This window comes from Orbicella franksi, chromosome 6, assembly GCF_964199315.1.
Source record: "Orbicella franksi chromosome 6, jaOrbFran1.1, whole genome shotgun sequence".
Classification (NCBI taxonomy): domain Eukaryota; kingdom Metazoa; phylum Cnidaria; class Anthozoa; order Scleractinia; family Merulinidae; genus Orbicella; species Orbicella franksi.
In genome coordinates, this window is record NC_138150.1 from 28,416,643 (window position 1) to 28,439,349 (window position 22,707).

Genomic DNA, 22,707 nt, shown 5'->3' on the forward strand with positions numbered 1-22,707 from the left:
CAAATAACCCAAATGAACACTGTGGTAACAACTACAGTATACTATAATATGCAAGTGACAGTAAGCAAATGTTAATATTAACAACATTAGTGATGCTATGCATGTTTATCAGCTGCCAAAAATAATAGCAGAAGACTTCATAGAAACTGGCTTAACAACACAAGTCACCCTTAAGACTTCATGGAAGTAGTCTGAGAATTACAGGTGGATGTGGAATACTCCTACTTAGGAAGAGAATAAGATGCTTTCAACACTTGTGTTACATGTAGCTGCAACTTGAGCTGTCGAAACTCATTCTTTGCAAAAGACATATATACAAGCACATGAAATGGCTTTCCAAACTGCACACCATAAATCCTCGAATTAGTGCCCGGGGCACTTATTTCAAATTTAGGAGAAGACGAGGGGGTGCTTATTCAAGGGGGTGCTTAATCAAGGGGGCTGGAGCTAATTTGAGGATTTACAGTGTAATTACAGAGTCAGAAACACTTTGGAACTTTGTTCATGTGGGTTTCTTAAAGTTAAGAATGTTGACAAGTGAAATCCACCTTATGTCACTACATGTGTCAAAACTTAACTCAGAACCTACAGCTTTACAGTGGAATACAGAAATACAACTTCAACTTAAAATTAGCAGCTCCATATCATGTTCATATACATGAACATATACATGTAGAGAAACATCAGTCTTTTATATTAGGTCTACAATTAAAGGAAAATACTAGACTCCATCATAAAGGAACACAAAAATAGAATATGTTAATCTCTCTCTATTAATTAAATACAAATCTTGCAATGTTTATTATAGTATAAGCTATCCTAACTTTTTCATCTTATACCTGTTGAATTTTCATTCAATTTTTTCAATGCTTGTTATCATGCTGTACTTCTACTACATCTGTGTCCTGATGCTGTTATGATTATGTTATTTATAACTCAGCCAAAAAAATGTATAATCTGATCTGCATATACATGTATAGGAGACTGTTGGCTACAATGTCTCCTCTTAGCTTTTATGTCCTACATTATGGTAGTCAGTATTTCAGTGGACTTAAAAAGAAAGAAAATGTTCCTAATAAAAGCAGTGTTAAACTTGATTTTTGCTGTTGTGCTCTAGCTGTTGAGATCTATTTCAAACATGTAATAAATAATTATTTATTATAAAACAATTTTACCAGAGAACGAATTCAACCACCTAAAGGGTGTCAATAAACAACCATATTTGCACATCAAAACCTATCCATCACATTTGACCAACTGATGTTTCTTTTCCTGTTTTCCACTGCGGTACCAAGAACAACTCTACAATGACCAATTCCTCTTCTCTTTTTATTCAAATACGTTTTCTTCGTTCATCCAATAGGCCATTTCCGAGTTGCCTTGTACAAAACCATTCATATGACTTTCGCCTACAGGTTCATTAACTCATTTTTATGAGAAAGGTTTCGCACGAAGACTCATTTTTGAAACAGAGGCAAAGGGAAACATTCATCCATGAGCTGCTCACAGGAGCCTTTGATTTTGTTTTCGTAAAGTTTCGTTAAGGAAACATGGCTGCAATTTGGAGAACGTTCCTAAAACGCGAACTCAGGTTGCGTCAGTAGAAATAGATCGACCACATTACATGTAATAGCTCACATCAAATATACCGCTGAGAGGAAGTTTTAAACTAACTTACACCTAATTTAAACAAGTGGCTTTGACATGAACGTGCAAACTGTTGTATTTTAATTTCAGATATCAAGCGTGGCTTAGTCTTTCGTATTGCTGCTTAATTCAGTGGCACCCTATATATGTCTTCCGTTGGGCTTTGTTTTTTTTTTTTTTTTCAAATGAGAAAAAAGGTTTCCAGTTATATTGAGTTAACACACTTCAAAAAACGTTTGTTTTGAAACATTTTAGAGCTACAGATCTAGACCGACTCCAAGTTTAATAAGCGTCATTTGCAAAACTATACCTTGCAAAGTACTTACGAATTTCCTCAAAATGAAAAATTAATCAGTTAGAGTAGTGCGCTAATGATCTTTCTTAAGACTTGAAGGTGAAGAAAGACCTACTTCGAGTTAAATAAAAAATACGAACGAAAACCTCGAGTAATTTTTATGCAGTAAAATCCCACAATTTTGCTCGAGTTTAAAAAGAATTTCAATGCATATTTGGCTGATTTGGCCGATTCTGTTGTTCAAAAATAAAACGAGAAAAGAAAAATTAAATGTGGTATTTTTACCTGAGATATTAAACTGTCATGTGCCAAAACTACCCTGCAAATCAATCTCAAATTTGCGCAAAATGAAAAATTGATGAATTAGCACGCATATTATATCTCTTAAAACTGAGTTGATGTAACAACTGGTTATTTTCATAGAATTCCTTTGTTGTTTTTCCAAACGCTTTCTTTAAAAAAAAAATACTCAACGGTTTGCTTAGAATTAGACCGACCACATTACATTAAACACACCGCTAAGACGAAGCTTTTTTTTAACTTAACTTGAGATTAATTCAGTACACAATTAGCTTTGACATGCACATGCAAATTTTTTGAACAACTTCGTATCGATATTGCTAACCTACTCGAGGTTTCCGTGTCTCAACTTTCAGTCATTAGCTTGGCCGACGTTATTTCGCTTCGAAGAAGATAATTTTAGATAACAAGCTTGGCCTATTCGATCGTATAGCTGGTTGAACCAGCCACACTGTATATTTTCAGTTTCGCCTGTTTTTCTTTTCCAGTCAAGCCGAGGTCGTAAAAACTACAGCGATGAAAGTTTGATTAAAAGCTTAAGAAATATTCCAATAATAAATTAAATTATGTTTTCAAATTCCGGCGTAACTAATTATCTAACTTTCCGGTAAAATAAACCCAGTTAAAAAATACAGAATACAGAATAAAATTCACACAATTAGCGGCTAGCTCGAGTCCAAAGAAAATTTCATTTGTTTAACTCAAACCGTCCAAACCAGCACATTCTCTCTGTTTTTCCAATTTTGTTTCTAGCTGCACCGTCTCGAGATGCCTCAATACTGGCGTTGTCGAAATATTTAAATCTGAAGCTCTATAAAGGTTCGAAGTTTTTGCCTCTGAAGTTATACCGTAGCGCCTGCAGAACTCCGCATGAGTCTCACCTAATTATCTTCGATTCTTAAAACAGAATAATCCCTGCGGTGTCTGCACAGGAAAGACGTCATTTAAAGTTTTTTTTCTGCAACGGAGTTAACATTCAAAGATAATCGACTGAATTGAGCCGATACGAAGTAACAACTACTTCACTCATCTGCTTTCTTTCCCTTGACTGAGTTTCAGACTTTGATTGATGATTGATGAATAGATCGAGTAAAGAATGACAAAAAAAATATTTGCAAAAGAATAATCAATATTTTGTCCCTAGACAGAATGAATGGTTATTGAAACTTTCCAAACAGATGAAGTTTGAGTTTTGTTTTAAAATATTGCTGTAGGTCGAAGAAACTGTTATACGAGTTAGACAACGTGAAACGCCAAAAAGTCTCTCTATATACATACTGAGGCGAAAAATAAAAGTCAATTTTCTTCATTACAAGTCATTTTCTTGCTTTTTTGGTCCCATTTGGACGAGCTAAAAAATTTCTAAAAATGTTCAACCAGCTGGTTTTGTTCGCGGCAGTTGGTTTGCATATTTTGATATTTTAAAAAGACTGAGTGATAACTTGAATTAAGGCATGAACCATATTTTTAAAAACCTGTTGCGCGTCCGCGGTAAGGGATGTAAAAGTCCAATGGTTATTTATCCAAATAAAACGATAGGGGGGTAAAACATTTCTCATGTATAGAGCGATTATATTTAACTTCAAAGTATTACTACGTATAGGAAGATGTGTACAGATGGTTTTGACACCTAGGTTTTCGGTAGCGATAAATTACAAGAAACTTCGAACTAATCTCCGTAACTCTCGTATCGCCAAAACAGAAGCCTTGCGTTTCCTTGTTTCTCTTGTAGAATCTGTTTTTGGTTAAAAGCCACCTGAGCAATATTTTTCTCTATTTTCTTCTTTCTTCTTCTTTCTTCCTTTCTTTCTTCTTCTCCATACCTCGAGCCTTGATATTTTATTTCGAGTTTTTGCCTCTCGTTTATAGCACCATTCCATGTAATAGCTTTATTAATCCGAAAACCTAAGTCGAACCTCGCGCCCTAAATGTGCTTAAAAAAGTTTAAGTTTCTTTGCAAGGAATAACTCGTTATTTAAAATAATATAAACATCCAAATTGACTCAAACAGAAAAAGAGATTTATGACCTCACCTTTCATCTCATTGTTATTAGGGCTGGCGAATGGTCCCTAAACAACTCTGGGTCTCGCAAAATTTTAGTCGAATTTCACGGGTCTTGCAGTCTCTTTTTTTAGCGGTTATGTGCGTCTCGCATTAGTCTCGATTTTTATACGAAGCTCTCTCGGAGTCTCGACTTTTTGCAGTTGCAAGGTTAAGGGTTTCGAAGTTCCTATTCGTTTATTTGTTTTAATAAATGACGTCTTCTCGTCACTTGGTATTGAATTTAAATAAAGCAACTTTCCAATTTGCGAGAAACGTTAATCCTAACTTTCTGCCAAATTGTCTGAACTTCACAAAAAGCTACAAAACTTACCGCAACGTCATTTTGGCGCCAAAAACCAGTTATTTTGTTCTAGGATATCCTAACGTAGTGTGCTATGGTGGAATTTCCAGTTCCAGCTTGTTTGCAAAGGCTGCCTAAAAGGGTAAAAGGGGGATCAAGAAGCCACACACAACCCACGATAGCTGATGATGAAACCCACGAAGTCGAAGAACTGATCTTTTGTCCCCTGTGGAACTGTGTAAAGGCACAAGTATTTACGACAAAAGGCTCCTTTGTATGACTTCTGTACAAGCTCATTCTCGCTCATTCTTATAGCTCTCAACTAAATCTGGAGCTCGAATTTTAAGAGTCTGAGCCCCTTGCACTCGCACTCAAAACACTTTGAAGTCTCGATCTCGCAATCTAAAAAGTCAATATGTGTCGGGCTCGCAAAGAAAAGCGCTGTTCTCGCCTTCTCGCAAAGTCTCGCATTTACTATTCACCACCCCTTGTTATTGTCTTTATCTTTCATTTTACTGACTTCGCTAGAAATTATTGCAAATGATAACGTAAAGGTATGTCAAAATTTTCATTCTTCAGGTGACTGTCGTAAATTGCGATTCACCATTGATCCAATCCATGGCCAACGGCTGGAAGATCACGTGATACGAACTACTGACGTCATCGATGAGCATGCCTGCCGACTGAAATGCCTTCTGGAGCCAAACTGTGTCAGTTATAATTTTAACAAGAAGGAAGATGCAAATGGACGACACAAATGTGATCTGAATAACGCTACTTATGAACACTCAGGCGACTTCGCGAAGAACGAAAGTTATATGTATCGCGAAGCCGAGGTAATCATGAAGATAATAACTGAAGGTGGCTGGCAACAGTTTCCAACACTTTCCAATTATTATTATTATTATTATTATTATTGTTATTATTATTATTATTATTATTATTATTATAGTCATTTTAATTGTTAAGTGTCGTTACCATGTCACTGTTGTAACGGCTGTTTTTGTTCTTTTCTTTGAAGAATGCTTGTGCAAAGAAACCTTGCAAGAACAACGCAACCTGCCAGGCCGGTTTTACAGACAGAGATTACCAGTGTTTGTGTATTCCCGGATTTACTGGTCATGACTGTGAACAGGGTACTACACACATTCTTTTGTTATTAGCGGTCTTACTCAACTTAGCAATGAGAATTTTGAGGGGCTTAAATACCAAGAATGAGAACTTAAAACAGGGAGTTGTAACTATAAAAGTTGGCTTTCTATTGGTTTCTATTGCTTTCATTATTGTTGTTGTTGCAATTAATACTGCTGCCGTCGTCGGATCCTGCTTTTAAAACGTTTAGCAGGCAGTTCATGCTAGGATATCACACGGAATATAAGAACAATAACATAAGATAATTTAATAACAATTGTCGTTATGATACAGATATTCCACAGGAACCTTTTTATTGTGATAGATATTGACGAGTGTACCGACGGCACATACAGCTGTGGCGTTTATGCTGTCTGTAACAATACACCGGGATCCTACAACTGCACGTGCAAAGATGGATTTTACGGAGATGGAATAAAGTGCACTGTTAACTATCTGTAACACAATCTCGTGCATCTAGTTGAAACTATTATTCAAAGCGAGTAATTTTATCAGACATTGGTGATTCGCTCCCGTGGTTGAAGGCGCTACTTATTTTGAAGATTAGCCCACCAGGGATCAAAACGTTGTCAGATTTATTTGAACTAGAGACACGGCTCGCTGCGTCCGTGGTTACATCGTAGTCAACTGAAATTGAAATAATTACGAGATAAATTACTATTTACAACATTCTAAATCGAAGTGACAAACGATTTCGAAACTTACAATTTGTGTTCCTGAGTATCAGATCCCTTTGGTCGCTATCTTGATGTTTATGCTTGCGACTGTTGATTGACTTGACTTCGAATGTCCGTTACATGATAAGATTTCCCTTTTAAAACATAAGTCACATGACTTGTTTTTCCCGCCACGCGTAGTCGAGGCGATTTCGTAATTACCAACAATAATTAATTCTAATCTTTTTTACACCCGACTGAACATGCAATGAATTGGTAAGTTACGTTATATCGTATATGCGAGGAAATAACTCTGCAATAACTTATATGCGAGCCGGCAATAAGACTATGTCGGGACGAAAAGTTTGGTAGGCACACCATTTCAATGACTCCTTTTGTTGCTTTAGATATCGATGGGTGTAGTAACGGAACACACAACTGTAGTGTTAATGCTGTGTGTAACAACACCCGAGGATCCTATAACCGCACGTGCAAAGATAGATTTCATGAAGATGGAATAATCTGCACTGCTGCTACTGTCGGATCTTGCTTAAAAGTTTAACAGGTAGTTCATGCTAGGAGATCACATGGAATATAATAACAATTATCTCCGGTGAGATAAAGTAATAACAACTGTCGTTACGATTTAGATATTCCACAGGAATCTTTTTATTTTGTTAGATATTGACGAGTGTACCGACGGAACTCACAACTGTGATGTTAACGGCGCTGTGTGCAAAAATACACTGCCATCATATAACTGCACGTGCAAAGATGGATTTGTTGGCAATGGAATAACCTGCACGGGTAAGTTGTATATTTAAACAAAGAGCTGCGCGTAATGTTCTTCTGAGTTCTATTTCACACTACGCCGCAGAAATTTAAAAACACAGCTGTATTTCTACAGTTAGGTTAGTACCGTCCACACTAATCCGCAAGGGAAACCGGAGCTTGCCGAAAACGCTCCAAACCGGAGAAATTTGAAAACGCTGACTTTTAGTGAGGTCTAGTGTGGACGGATTACATTTTGGAAACGGATCTTTTCAAAAACAATGACGTCACGATAGTCATGTGATTTCTCTTATGTCAGAGTCTTCCTCAAACACAAATCCAAAATTCCTCCAGCGTAGTGTGGAAAGAAAACATATGATGCGTTTTCAGAGTGAAAATGCCGTTATTAGGGAGCCCCGTTCACGCGAAAATTTTCCAGGCGATAGATTTTTTAAAATTTTTACAGCAGTCAGATAATGAGTTACTTGTGTCAGAATGCAAGAAAATTTTCGTGCGCAGTAAGGATGCGTAGAAACAACTAACGCGAACGTCCTTATATCTCTACGACGCAATGTGGACGGGGTATGAGTAGCCAGTGTTTTACATATGGATTAAACTCGGAAAGGGCAAAAGCTAGGCGCGTCTCTAGATTTGTTCACAAATCTAACTGCGAAAGGCGAACTCGGAGGTTCAAAAATCTCCCCCGCCACGCTTAAAACCCATAGCTGAGGAGAACGGTGATAAAGAGGTCAGCAAGTTCGCTCTAGGACTACCAACAACCGCGAAAGACTTAAAAAAATTTTAATGTAGAGTGAAGACTCTATTCTGATCAAGGGAACTTCAAAGGAACCTAGTTTTAAGGAAATTAATTTCTGTTTTTTTAGATATAGATGAGTGTGCCAACGAAATTCCGCCTGATTGTGACGCCAATGCAGTGTGTAACAATACCCAGGGATCTCACGTCTGCATCTGCAAAGAGGGATTTTACAAAGATGGACAAAACTGCACTAGTAACAATGAAATACATTTTCCTTTAAGTTTTCCAGGAAACAACTTTACCAGCGACACAACTAGCGCAACTTTCCCAATCAGCAAGACCCCCCCCCCCCCCGTCAATCCCTTAAACTCCCCTTTATCGTTTTGGATGTTCCTAACAAACCATCAGTTTTACGACTTTCCTTGATCCGTAGTGCAACATAGAAATTGGTCATACATCCGTCATGTATAGCTGTAGAACTAACCTGTTTAAGTGTGACTTAAACTTTTTTGAATTGGTTTCAGACTCAAGCCGGTAGAGCTGGTAAGATCATTGCAGCGAAGTTATCGTACCACACAAGTGGTGTTCCTGCAGAAACAGTTTTACTTGGTGTTCCTGGGGTGGTCATGCACGACTGCAGGAGCCCATCACTAGGAGCGTGCAACTACCCCATATTCCCGATACGGTGTTTTCACAGACCGATCTAGTTTTAGTTTGATTTTACCGCGAGTTCAGACCCCCGTAGAAACCTCTTTGACCAATCACAATTTTTTCCTTACCGATGCGCGCTTATGTAGACAGGAACTGACCTATTTCACCGGAAAAGAAGCCTAAAAATAGACCGGTCTGTAAAAATGCCGTGGCATTGGCTGGCTCCTGACGACTGTCAGTAGTGAAGTTAGATCAGTTCTATTGTTCGTTACTTTTACGCCTCATAAGCATTTTGAAAACTACAACATTTTTTACTAAGCTTTTTCTTTTTTTCTTACTTTTTTGCAGGGTTTGTAGCTGGAGGTACGTTTATAATAAAAGCTAAGCGTTCTTCTTATGCTTATGCTTATGTTCAGTGAGGACATGGTTGACATAAGCATAAAGTGCTCGTTGATTGGCTGATAGTCTTACGCTTATGCTTATGCTTATGCCAACCATGTCCCCACTAGAAACAAGAGCGACATAAGCATAAGAAGGAGGAAGGGTTTTGATATTCTTATTCTTATGCTTATGCGGTGGCCGTCCGCAATAGGGTTCATTCATTCATTCATCCATCCATCCATCCATCCATTCATTCATTCATTCAGTCATTCAGTCATTCAGTCATTCAGTCATCCATCCTGACACAAAAACGCAACTTTTACAAATGGAAGTTTCCTGTCTAATATACTAGATTGTGCTTCACCAATGGGAATGGAAAATGGGAACATTTCAGACTCCGCATTGAGGGCTTTTACTGAGGTATCTTCGCATTAAATGGCAATATAACAAAAATCCATACCATGCTGTTCTAAATCGCACCATGTCACGTGATGCCAAGCCAAAAAGTGATTTATGTCATAAAAAAAACATGCCGTACCACGTTATACTGATACAGCTTTAATGAACTAGGTCTCGTATTAGTTTGCTTAATGTTTTTTTTTATTATTACTGACAAAACAATACTCTGCTACAATTAAACACTCCCATTGCTTGCAGAAAATATAGTCCACAGGTTTACTAAGTGTTAAAGATTTTTTTTTTAGTTATGAGTATGAATTAAAGATAAAAAAATTTTAAGGACTTCATCAAATGGTGTACTTATCGCTACAGGGAAAAATACTGACTCAGGAACAATACATCGACTTGTGAAATGAAATGCACTTTATTATTTTTGGCAGTTGAGAGATGCTACTGGACCAAGCAAAGGAAGGGTCAACCATCACACCACCTATATAGCCAAGGAGAGTAACAAAGAACAGTGGATCCAAGTGGATTTTGGGGAGGTCGCCAAAGTATCCAAAATTGGAACGCAGGGTTGCTATAATCAGCATCATTGCAATGAAGAGTGGGTGTCTAAGTACACTGTCTCTTACAGTTTTAATGGTGAATACTTTGAGAATCAACTTCAAAACTCAAGCGACGTTCGTAGGGTAAGTTGAAAATTTCAGTCTATTGTAGACAGGCTCTCCATCATCCTGAGCTAGATATGAGTAGAACGTCATCAAGAAGAAGCTCAATACTTTAGTATAGATAAATGTATTGGTATAAGAACAACAAACCCTTTACTTTGACCATTCGCTATTCTTCTCCATTCTTGTCCCAGCGGTTGACTATTTGGTGGAGTCGGGGATTGTAATACCGCGGGTCCCCTAATGATATAGAACTGAGTTTTAGCGTTCTCTTTTGATTTACGTTTGTTTGATAACTACATGTATCCTTCAGTTACACGTCAACAAATGAGTGTGTCTAATTTTAGGAATATGAAGCCAACAAGGACAGTGCAAATCTTGTCGTCAATACATTGGATGAACCAATCGTAGCTCGTTACGTTCGCATTCACCCATCCACCTGGAATGGACGTATATCGATGCGGTTGGAATTGTATGGCTGCTATTCAGGTAAGATGGCTAAAGGCCTGGGCTGATTTTCTATTTGCTCCCTAAAAAATCTTATCCTACCTTGCAAATCGCAACGCCAAAACGTTACAAGGATAGAGAATATATTCACGACACGATGTCGTGTGACGCGATTTTTGTCGTTTAGGTTGATGTTTTGAAGTTCTCGCGATCCGTGCATTAGCATAGACAAACATGACGCTACTAACCTTTATCGTAATAATTCGATTCAGCGCTCAAGACGCTAATTTACTTTTGGCAAGGGAGGGCGCTTATTTGGGAGGGCGCTTATTAGAGGCGGGAAGTTTCCTTCCTTGTGAATTTAATAAATCGAATGTGGTGTAGCCTGGTCTGTACTCTTATCGACAACGAATACGCGACATCACAGTGATCAAAATGTTGTAGACCTACGAGGTGCAGCCGAGTGAGTAGACTTATCACAAGTCGACCTTTTGTTAATGTTTGACTTACTTAGCCCCCCTCGAGCGAAGCGAGAGAGTAATCTTCGCGCGACGAAGTCCGGAGGGCGAGCGCGAGCGGGAGCGATGCAGGTCGCGAGAGGTCGACCTTTCCAACGGCAAAACTGACAATTGAAATATTATTGAAAAGGACTTTTAAAAAGTTTACCGAGTCAGTCCACAACAAAGCTTGACCACCGTGATGACGTGTACTCGTTGTCGATAAGAGTACAGACCACGCTAAACCACATTTGGATTTGTTTTTTACCACAATATCAAAGATAACGAAGGAAATCTTTGTCAAGCTTTGTTGACAATTGAAAACTCGGATTTGAAAGTGAACGCTATGCAGATGAGCTAGTTGCACACGTCAGACTTTCATTCCAAAAACTTTTGCAAACTCGCTCAACATGAAGAAACAATAAAAAAAAATGTTTAGGAAAAGAGTAATGACACGTACTCGTTGTCGATAAGAGTACAGACCACGCTAAACCACATTTCGATTTGTTTTTTACCTCAATATCAACGTCAAAGAAAACGTTTTTTCAGAGTCGATACATTGACGCGAGCAGCGTGGTATGGACTTTTATCGAAAACGACAAGGTAGCCAATCAGATTGCGAGATTAGCAGCAATTGTGGTAAAAATGTACATCTATAATGATAAACAATAGATACTTTAACTCGGGAACTGTAATTTTAGGGGCTCTAATAATCATGATGTTTAATATTATGTTAAGGTCAAAAGCTAATTAATTGTGGGGGGGGGGGGGGGCGGGCACGAGGAGCGCTTATTGCAATATTATATAGCAACAGCATTCGATGTATACATTGGGGCGCAAAACAGCGCAATTGAATAAAAACGAACAAATAAAAATTTCTCTTCTGAGACTGGAATTTTAGCTAACAACAGATTGGGATAATAGATCTAGCCCAAATTTGATCTGAGCAATTTTATTTATATCTTACCCCCTCCACCCCCCACCTCCTTATGCTCTTCGCTAAACTAAGAACTGATTTCAAATTTATATCAATTGACTCATGATGATTTTCCTAATTTTACCGCTCACCACCTCAGTTCTTACGAAAACATGGTTAAGTTTGTGACTCGGCAAAGCTTTGGCAAAGTTCGCTTCTGTAACAGGGTGCCCCTTTTTTCGGTTCTTCAAGACACATTTGTGCGTGTTTTCGTAGTTGAATGGCAAAACGGCCAGCTCGAATTTACAAACAAGGAGACCTAATTTCTAAACCACAATTTTTCTATCACAGGTTTTCCGACCTCTAAACCTCCTGTATGCATGGCTAGTCTTGGATTAGAAAATAACGACATCCCCGATTCGGCCATAACGGCTTCAAGCGAACAGTACTATAAAGCAAGTCGGGGTCGGCTTTATCAACAGGAAAGCTGGATAGCTGACGTAAAGGGTACAGAGCAATGGTTTCAAGTAGAATTTGTAAATTGGACCAAGGTGACTGGTGTGGCCATTCAGGGATGTACGTACCGGTCTTGGAAGTGGTGGGTTACGAAGTTCAAACTTGCTTACAGTTACGATGGAGAGTTTTTCAGTGACTACAAGGAAGACGGCCATAATACAAAGGTATTGCTTTATTATAGTTTAAGAGCAGTCCATTTCAGATGCACATTTGCCCAATCGTCTCTGTGCTGTACACCAGATTAAAGAATCTTAGTGCTTGCGCTGGCCACGGCCAATGTGCTGTGTTCCGAGGCATGAAACGTTTCTCATACAGTGGTTGTTGAACCCTTCCTCCAGGGTCCGGTTGATCGAAGGAAGGTTTTAACCTTTAAGACTTAAAGACTTAAAAGTCTTAAATTAACTTGGGATTTAAATTTTGACCGCATGTTAGTTCGTTGTGTCTGTAGCTAGATAACGGGCAATCTCGGGTTAAACAGCCGGTTAGCTTTAACCCACCTCGCTAACCGTGGATACGTTAAATGAAAAAAAGTTGAATCAAAATTACGAAGTTGTTTTTCAGTGCATAGCGAAGGTAAGAAATACTGTGAAAACTTCGCCCTCTACAAAATTCCGTCCTCATCGATGATGTCATAGACAAAGAACTACGGGAAAACAGATTTAAACGATTTGAAAGACAGACAGACAGACAAACAGACAGACAGAAAGACAGACAGACAGACAGACAGACGCGTCGGGCTTCGTTTTCTTTTTAATTAGAAATTCAGTAAACTTGCTTGGAGAATATCCAGCTGCTCCGCAATTCACTGTCTTGGACAATATGATAGTTTTCGATGCGCTTATGTTGTGCTTTCTCGTCTTCTTACGTGGCGAAATAACTTCAAGGGAAGCTATGATTTTGGCGTTTAAGGACGGTGTCTACTTTTGTTAGTGCGCACACGTTCTGCGCATCACGCAAGGCATGGTTTAAGCGCCACGCGCGCGCTGGGTTGACATGACGCAATCAACTACGCTACCAAGTACACCACTAAATTGAAAGCAAAATTCTCCTACTGTGACCAAATCAAGTTTAATGAACCTGTACTTAAACCAGGAACACCAGAGCAGTAGCATATCGCTAACCACTAACTGTTAACGTCTTCCAGCTGAAAAACTAGCTGTTATCTGTCGAAAATTATAACGAAATACAACTGTAAACATGTAGCTGCAGATGGCGTGGTGCGAGCGCAAAACAAGTGCGAGATACGCAAATGTTTTACTTACTGGGGAGGTGACAGGAAAAAATGTAACAAGCACCGTAAAAAGTTTAAAAAGGGATCAATAACTTTTAAAAACGCGTGGCCACCCCTATATTTTATGTTATGAAATGGAAGTGACAAGCCTATTCAGCAAGTGATTAGTTTCTGGTTGTGAGCAAAAGATATTTAGACTGTATTTTAGCTAAAACAGAGGAAGGCTGTCAGAGACGCTAAAAGTGCTGTTGCAACGATTTTATTATTAAAAACATACCAAAAATGGTTTTTATGTTACCACTTATAAATCTTTATAAATGTGGTTGCTTTTCTGTATGTAAAGGCGAATTCTAAAGAAAGCTGTGAAGAAATATCCTCTCCTTCTATTTTCAGAAAAATGCTAATGTCAGCATTTTTGTTGAGATTCAAGGCTAATTACCTCGAAAAAATGCGTGGCTACCCTCTTTTTTCTTTGTGGATTCCGATAGCCCTTGCAAAGATCTACTTGTTCCGCAAGGTCCTAACCTGGCGCAAAAACCTTTGCATTTAGTAGGCACCGTCCTTAAGCTTGACAAAGAGTAGGGGATGCTAACTAGGAGTTAAACTTCCTTAACCCGAGATTTACTACCCGGCCAACAAAAGCTGCTTCGGTTTAACAAATTGACGTCAGTTCTTTATGCGTCTGTCCTCTTATTGATGATAAATTGCGTCATAACATTGTCAAAGTGGCTGTGGAACCACAAGGCGCAGGCGAGTGGTTCCGCAGTAGACTTTGACAATGTCATGACGAAATTTATCATCAATAAGAGGACAGACGCATAAAAAACTGACGTCTATTTATTTTTTACAATAACAACTCAAATGGTCAAATGCCAGGAATGAATGAGGGAAAAGACGCCTTAAACTTGCCGTAAAGAAAGATAAGTGAATTTTATTCAAGATGAAGCGAACATTGTCAATAGCTTTTCTCGCTTTTTGATTGGCTATACTTAAAAAAGTCAATAAAATCTCATTGGTTACAAAGTTTACAATTCGACAGCTGAATGTTGAACTGTTGAAAGCTTGCATAAATTAAAAATTTATCTTTCTGTACTCTTATTGATGATAACAACGAGCCAATCAGCGCGCGAGAAATTAGACAGTTATTGTAAAAATGCTATTTTACCCGCTGGCTAAAAAACATTCGGTTAAAAAATTCGAATATAATCCAAGGTCAATTTGTTCGTCTTTTGAACAACCGGGTACAAGGATATATAATATATATCGTGGTAAGGTGCGATCTGGTTTAGCAATAAAATACCAAAAAAGACAAAAATGATTGTAACTGGAATTTAGGTAAAAGAGTTCTCCATGTAATGCTTTCTCCTTTTAACGTTTAGATGATATACCCCTACCCGCTGACATTAAGATACTCCTCTGCCTCCGTTTGTGTTCCTTTTGACGTAGGAATTCGCAGGAAACACTGATCATTTTCTCGTTGTGAGTCATTTGCTGAAAAATCCAATCAATGTCACTCGTTATATAAGAATTTATCCAGTGGCTTGGAACAATGGTATTAGCTTACGAGCGGACTTCTATGGCTGCAAATCAGGTACGCTGGATTATGCCATTATTTTTCACCATCTACAAAGTTATTAGGATTAATCCTACATAATATCTTCTCTACTTCTCTACTTTGACTTAATCAGTTACTCAAATTCCAATTACTAAGAGGAGCGAATGGAATGCGAAACCAATGTTTATTAAATTTTGTTATGCAGTATTTGTACTATTTCTTGTAGAAACAGGGCCGTAATATTTTTTGGAAAAAAGAACAATAAATGTGAAACAGGAGCCATAATCGGGGACGGAGACCGTAAGCGCGCGCCATTTCAAGTATTGGGGTTGTCCCCATGATATGGGACAATAATTCTATTTTTAGAACAAATTGCGCCATCACCTGCGGCACACGCGCGTACATGCTGCGAGGATTTTTGCGGATGTCGCGCGGGGGAAATGGCGTCCGAAATTCCCGAAAATTTTCATGTTTTTGGCCCACAACCTCAACGCGTTTACGTCTGTTGGAATTTTGCTTAAGTATTTTCGTCGTAAGCTGCTCCAGTTTGAGTGAAGTAAGACAGTGTCGAATTTAGGTATGTTCCGCTGTAAGCTTATATATATCGCTGGCCAAGTTGTGTCCCGACGGATGCTTCTTTTACATGAACTGTACATTACTCCACTCTAAATTTCACATATGTTGAAGATTAACAGCTTTTCCATTACAGAGCAAAAAAGTAGCTGGATATATTAAGATATAGCAGAGCTTCAGGACTTCATAGTTTCCTAGCTCCTCTTGCCACACGCTTGCGAGGAATTTGCCTGTCTATCGCGACCGAAAACTAAACAAAATAATTGCTAGTTTGAGTTTCGCTTGAATTGTAAGCAACGCTTAATGTTTCATCAAGGCCCAATAACTTTACGTCCGTAGATACTGCTCAGTTTTATTCGTGTAAAAATCCAGTCAATTCTCTGTTGTCGATGAATGAGAGCGCCCGCCGATGCGTGTTTTGTACAGTCAATAAACATGACAAATTGTACTTCCGCCGCACTTTCGTGTGAAAGCGTACATCGAACTCAAACAATAACTCGATAGTTTTTAAATATGTTTAAGATTGATAAATGTTTGAGAACATATTAAAAGCTAAGCTGAAAATATGTGAATAAAGCAGAAATAATCAGCAAAGTTACGATGACGCTTTCGTTAATCAACTTCAAATAACGATTTCGATTTTGTTGATCGAGTTATCAAAACTCCTTGTCTATTTTCATTTTCACAGTGTAAAACTTCACTATGCTTATGTTGAAGAAACACACATGATGTTAGTAGCCTTTTTTGCGTTCGTGAAATTTGTTGCAGCATCTCAGCACAAAAGACAACGAAAGAAATCTTTGTCAAGATTTGTTGACAATTGAAAACACCGACTCGGACTTGAAAGTACACGAGCTGCACTATGCAAATGAGCTAATTGTACGCGTCAGACTTTCCTTTCAAAATCTTTTGCAAACTCACCAAACAAGCAGGAACAATAAGAAACCATCAAAACAGGTTTTGGTTATGATTAACCATTGTCTGAGAAACTCACAAATTAACTCGATACCAGAGTAGAGGGTTTTCTTGCTATATTCTTGAGTCAGAACAAACGCAAAAACATACGCGTAAGCTTACAACTAGCGCGAGCAGATCTTATTATTCATTCCCAGCGGGAGATTGAAGTCTTGTTTTCGACCCTGAAAATCCCACCTTTTCCGTTAGCCCAGAGCATAAAACTACATATAAGCGCCCTGGTTCGTATTCCCTGCCTTATTCCCCGCCATCACTGTGAAAAATACGCAAGATAATCTCCCAAGGTCTCTCAACTCTCACCATTTGATCACGCAACGTGACAACACCCACGCGAGAGCCCCGACATGTGCGTGGATCCCCGCGGATATATGACGTCAGGATGGCGCAATTTGTTCTAAAAATAGAAAAATTGTCCCATATCATAGGTGCGCGCGGATCCCAAGACTTACGGTCTCCGTCCCCGATTATGGCTCCTGATTTGAAAACATGTTGCGACAGAAATTTCTATAGTGGTCATTACGATGTAGCTAGAGCAGTAAAAGCGTTCTTGTGATCCAAAAGAGGCAATTTGTGTATAAGCCTCTTTGTGGTGTGGTGTACAAAGAATATCAAAGAATAGGAGGGCGTCTTGTTCATTGCTAAGGATATAAAACGACGTTTAATAGATGGCGTCGGAAAAAAAGGGCGCACTGCACTGCTTCATCCACAGTCCTCCCAAGGTGGGCATGAAAAGGTTGGCGAGAACTGGTGCGGACATGTAGGATGGGCTGTTACTATGTCTATTTTCACCCTCCAGGTGTATGCCACTGATACCTCCAGGCTTAACCAGTTATTTCTGGGTAATTATAATGTTCAATTACCTTCTTTTTTAAGGAACGGGAGCGAGCTCACCTTGGTAATGCTCTTGGTCGTAAAATTTTCGAACCGTTGGTCTATTATGCAATCATGCAAGCTGGGATTTTAAATAACAAATCAGTTCATATGAATTTAAGAAAATCAATTAATTAAAAATTTTGGAGAAAAATTTATTTACATGGTTGGCTTATTTCAAGGCTTTTTTATTTTAAACAGAAATGGAAATCCCGCAAACGGTATGTGCTTCTCCGCTGGGAATGGAAAACGGAAGGATACCAAATTCAGCCATTGTGGCATCGTCACGTTACAGGCACTCTTATGGACCGGAACGAGGGAGACTGAACAACGAAGGTAATGTTTTCTATCAAAATATCATCGACATGAGATTAAGCCAAAAAGCCTTAGATAAAACCTAGGAAAATCATCGGTGTAATTTTGTACATGGAACCGTGAAACTGTTTCTTTTAAGTGTTATATCGAAGAATGCAACAGAACAAATTGGATAACCACGTGATAGCGCGCTGGTTACGTGACTAATCATAACCATAATCATAATCATAATCATACTCATAATCATATAGAAAGAAAACCCTATTATTTATGTTGAACTGATCACTGAAGCTAACCACCGTGCCCCCAAACGGCATCGCAATTGCACCACCGGGATCATCTACTGATTCGCACACAGTAAACAATGGATAAACCGCTCAGTCAATTCACATTCCTTGTTTACTTACGAAAACTAGTTACAACGATGTTGATCCTCGATTGCGAAGGCTGTGTACTGTTTGAAACAGCGTTAAATGGTGGAATTGAAAAGTTCGCGTTTGTAATTAATTTTGTTTCCAGAAAACACAAAACAGATCCCAGATGTACTTAGAGCAAATACTCGATACCATCAATATGAACTATTTAGAAATAAGACTTTATTCTGTAGACATCATTTGTCCTCCTTTCGTTTTCTATATTTCTTCATTTCCCCTGTTTTCAAATACAATATTAAAAGGAGGATGGATATCTGACGATGACTGGAAGGACAATCAGTTTCTACATATTGACTTGGAAAATGTTACCAAGGTGACAAGGATTGCCACTCAAGGATCATTTGATAAAAACTGGTGGACAAAAAACTACACCCTGGATTACAGCCAGGACGGGGTAACATTCATATCACACAACAATGGTCAGGTATTAGCATAACTCCCGCATCTACATATTAACAAAGGGTCTGGATGGGGTTGGCTTTTCATACGGATATACCATACAATTTCAAGAGAATAGTGAGTTTCAAGCGTTCTGATTGGCTAAATGTTCACCTCTGAGCAGCCGAAGAGAAACAAAATAGCTTCCGTTTCGGTTTGTTGATTTATTGTCAGTATTAAAGGCTTTTTGGATCTGCTAGGTATTCAGCTTGTGTGGTGTGTATCAAAACAATTATTAACCTCATTGTCGGTGTAAGTGGTGAATATTTTACCTGGCCGCTTGGCGGCCTCGGTTAATAATAATTGTTAAACATTATTTTCTGCTAATATTCTAGAAACAACTACGGTCAATGCTAGTGTTTTGTCAAAGAAAAATAATAGTATGATGACAGAATAGTGATAGAAGATAAGATAAAACACTGCTTTTCTGCTAAAGGAACTGGAACATAGTCGCCTGTGACCGTGAACTAAAAAATACCAAAAGTTCATCTTTTAATGAGTTTCAAAACTAACATGATTTGACCCTCGAAAAGGATTGAAGCGCAGCAATATACTTTATAGACTTCTCGTCTTGGACGGCATAATGGAAACACGCGGTGAAAGGATTATGTTTATGTAAATTTCGCAAGGAAGGAAGAACAGTCTGTCATTTTTGTCGCGAGCTATTTTGATTTCTACTCAGTGATGAATTATATCCCGTAAACTATATCCCACCTATCTCACAGATGTTGTGCCATTTTTTGTGTATCTACGCTTGCTTTTCCTCGAAATTAAAATATGCAAATGACTCGGCTCTCACGAGAAGGAAAAATCGCGACAATTCAGGCCCGATTTGACATCTTTCCCTGAGTTAAGGAATTCCTTCAGTTTATCATTTTTTCTTTATCCAAAAGAACTTCTTTACGAAAGCGTAACCAAAAGATAATAAAAAGGAGGAAGTAAAGGCTAAGATACTCATGTTCTTAATGTTTAAAGGTCCTCCAGGGAAACACAGATAATGTTCGTACAGCGGGCCACATCCTTGATCCTCCGATCATCGCTCGTTTTATTAAAATCAATGTTAAAACATACCAAGAAAGGCCGTCATTAAGGGTGGAGTTGTACGGATGCAGTGATGGTATGTATATTATGCTCGTCTGGCTCTCGTCTCCATATATCTACTTTCCCCAGCTGTCGTTCGTAAACGACGCTGTGGATGGATATAATTATAGTCTCCTCTATGTCAGGGTTGTCACCATAACGATAACTAAAGCTTACTTGCACGATAGAATATAAACTGCTGTTTACTCTTTAAAACAAAAATACATCAGTATCTCTTGCTGATTTTCTGCAAGGTATATCAACTGTCAGAACTAAGTAAAAGAAGAATAGCCTGAATATTTTGGCCTATTCAAGATATTTTTATATCATCCTTGTCATGATATGTCGTCAGTAAATCTGTTTTCGTTGCAATAAAACAGGTTTCCCGACGCCAAAGCCTCCAGTGTGTTTAGAAGCCTTTGGAATGCAGAATAAACAAATTCCAGACTCTGCTATAACAGTTTCCTCTTACCTGTCCAGTAGAACTGAGGCTAAAAACGGAAGATTGCATTTTCTGCGCACATCAGACAGAGCGGGTGGCTGGGCAGCGGGAAGGGATGACAATAATCAATTTTTTCAAGTACATTTTGGTGACTGGAGAAAAGTAGCTCGAGTGGCTATACAAGGAAGAGAGGATCGAAATCAGTGGGTAAAAAGTTTCAGCCTATCTTATGGATACGACTCGGTGTCTTTTCAAGATTACAAAGAGGAGGGATTAAAGAAAGTAAGTAAAAGAATGAGTAATAAAAGGTTAATTAGTTCAACTCTGTCTACGTTCTGACATTAAGTGCTGTACTTAGTTTATATCATGTTATACCAAGTTACTTGTCACTGGGAGGCGTGGTGGCTTAGCAAGTAGATAGTGTGTTCAGAGGTCCGGGTCTGTTTCTTACCTGGATCAACATGTCCTTGGACAAGACACTCATGCTTATATAAATAATGATAAATTAATAATAATTACAGGTTACCGCAATCAGCGAGTGAATTATCGGGATTTACTTGCTCGAGTTCGCTAACAATGAACGAGAAATTTCGAGTTCATTCTTTGTGAACGAGTACAGGTAAATCCCGATAATTCATGAGCAATGAGTACGTTAACATTTTTATTATTCAAATTGGATACACTGCACAAAGAAACATTGCATTGAAACCACTATATTTGAGTCAGCCGAAGCCATGGTGTAATGACCGTGGTGTGTTGAATTTACACCTTGCTTTTACACCACGATAATGACGTCAAGGTGGTTGTTTCCTCACAACCCAGTATCACGTGGCACAAATCAGCCAATCAGAAAATCGGAATTCGCATAGTGTATGAAAGTTGAATAATAATAACCTTTACTTACCCTCGCCGGTGTTTATAGCTCAAAGGCCAGTGAGGCCGAGTAAACAACTAAAACAAATAATTGAAAAGTGAAAATAACATTGCTAAAAATCCCAACTAGCCGGAAGCAAACCAGCTGGCTATTTACAAGCGTAACTGAGTATTTGAACTAGAGTACCATGAAACAAATCTTGGTAATGGTTGGAGTGGGACTCGAACCCGGGACCACTGGATTACGAGTCCGACGCGCTGACCACTCGGCGACGCTGCCTTCTCCTATGTCCCACTCCTCCTAGCTTCAATGTTCATGACCGGCGAATGTGACAAGGGATACACAATTTCTATTTAAAGGAGCTTTATCAATATTTTGTTCGTTGGTTTTTGATGAAATTTAAGTGAATCAGTTTTTGTACTCCGCAGCCTTCGTCTACAATGATTTTTGCATCAAGGAAGAGACTTTGTTCAATGTATGTTTCGTAATTGCTATTGGGTGATATTATGAGCTATGTGTAAAAGTGAGGTGGGGTGGAGGGGAGGGTGGCTCTTCTTCTTAAGGACTTACCAAAATACAAAGTTCAGTCACGTTTGAGATAGCTATGGAGTGTCCTAAGGTTGCCATGTACCTTCAAAGTGAAAACTTCAATTTTCGTTCGCCTCATTCTATGAGCTTTCAGGCAAAAAAGGGAAAAAGTTAGAAAGAGTCAATATTAATCGCGAAAATGGACACAGCCGACCAACCGGAAGTAAAAGTTTCTTATCTATTGGTAGCTCGATTCTCGAGACTAAACTGAAACAAAAGTTTCGTTCAAATTTGGTCAGTTGAAAGATCAAACAACAACAAAAGAGTGATGGGAAATTTGAAAATCCTAAAATTTGCTTTTTAAGCGTTTGGTTTCCTTAAAAAAAGAAATGAGAAACTATAAAATTGTGTTGAGTTGGTACTTAAAAGAGATAACTTAAATCCTCCGATTTAAATTTCATCAGTTTCGACAAACTTAATGAACTTTTTGGATAGGCAATTGCAAATCTATGAGCTTATATTGAAAAAAGAGTTTAGGGTATCTGTGATGTAATCGCGAGACGCTACCTCCATTGGAGTGGAGAGACACCCCTGAAGTATACGGTAACCTTTGGGTCGTTGCTTGTGGGATTCATTCACAGGTGTTAAATTACGTCACTACCTTTTCGCGGATTGTTCGGGGTGGAGTGGGGGGGGGCAGGGGGGGTGACGCGACTTTTCTAATTTCGCGGTAGAATTGATCATTTTGAATTCTTCATTCTTTAAGGTATTCTCAGGAAATAATGATCGATATACACCTGTGAGTAATGATCTAAAATATCCCATCATCACTCCCTACATTCGTATTCATCCAGAATCATGGCATGGTCGCATTGCCATGAGGACAGAGTTCTATGGCTGTATTGAAGGTGAGAATTAGCAAATTCAGTTATTTCGACTTTTCATGTAAATTAACCTGAACTATTTACTTCAGAAAAAAAATTGGAACACG

General features: G+C 38.6%; 1 protein-coding gene across 1 annotated transcript; it reads left to right on the plus strand.

Annotated features, from left to right (window-relative positions):
- The first annotated feature begins 8,274 nt into the window (after positions 1-8,274).
- LOC145488860 (uncharacterized) lies at positions 8,275-22,635 on the plus strand. The gene is made up of 11 exons (XM_081467684.1): positions 8,275-8,937; positions 9,308-9,375; positions 9,795-10,046; positions 10,373-10,514; positions 12,237-12,565; positions 15,079-15,223; positions 17,807-17,941; positions 18,597-18,778; positions 19,768-19,909; positions 20,253-20,596; positions 22,483-22,635. The coding sequence occupies exons 2-11, from the start codon at positions 9,322-9,324 to the stop codon at positions 22,633-22,635; spliced, it is 1,878 nt and encodes a 625-aa protein (XP_081323810.1). The 5' UTR covers positions 8,275-8,937; positions 9,308-9,321.
- Positions 22,636-22,707: the final 72 nt, after the last annotated feature.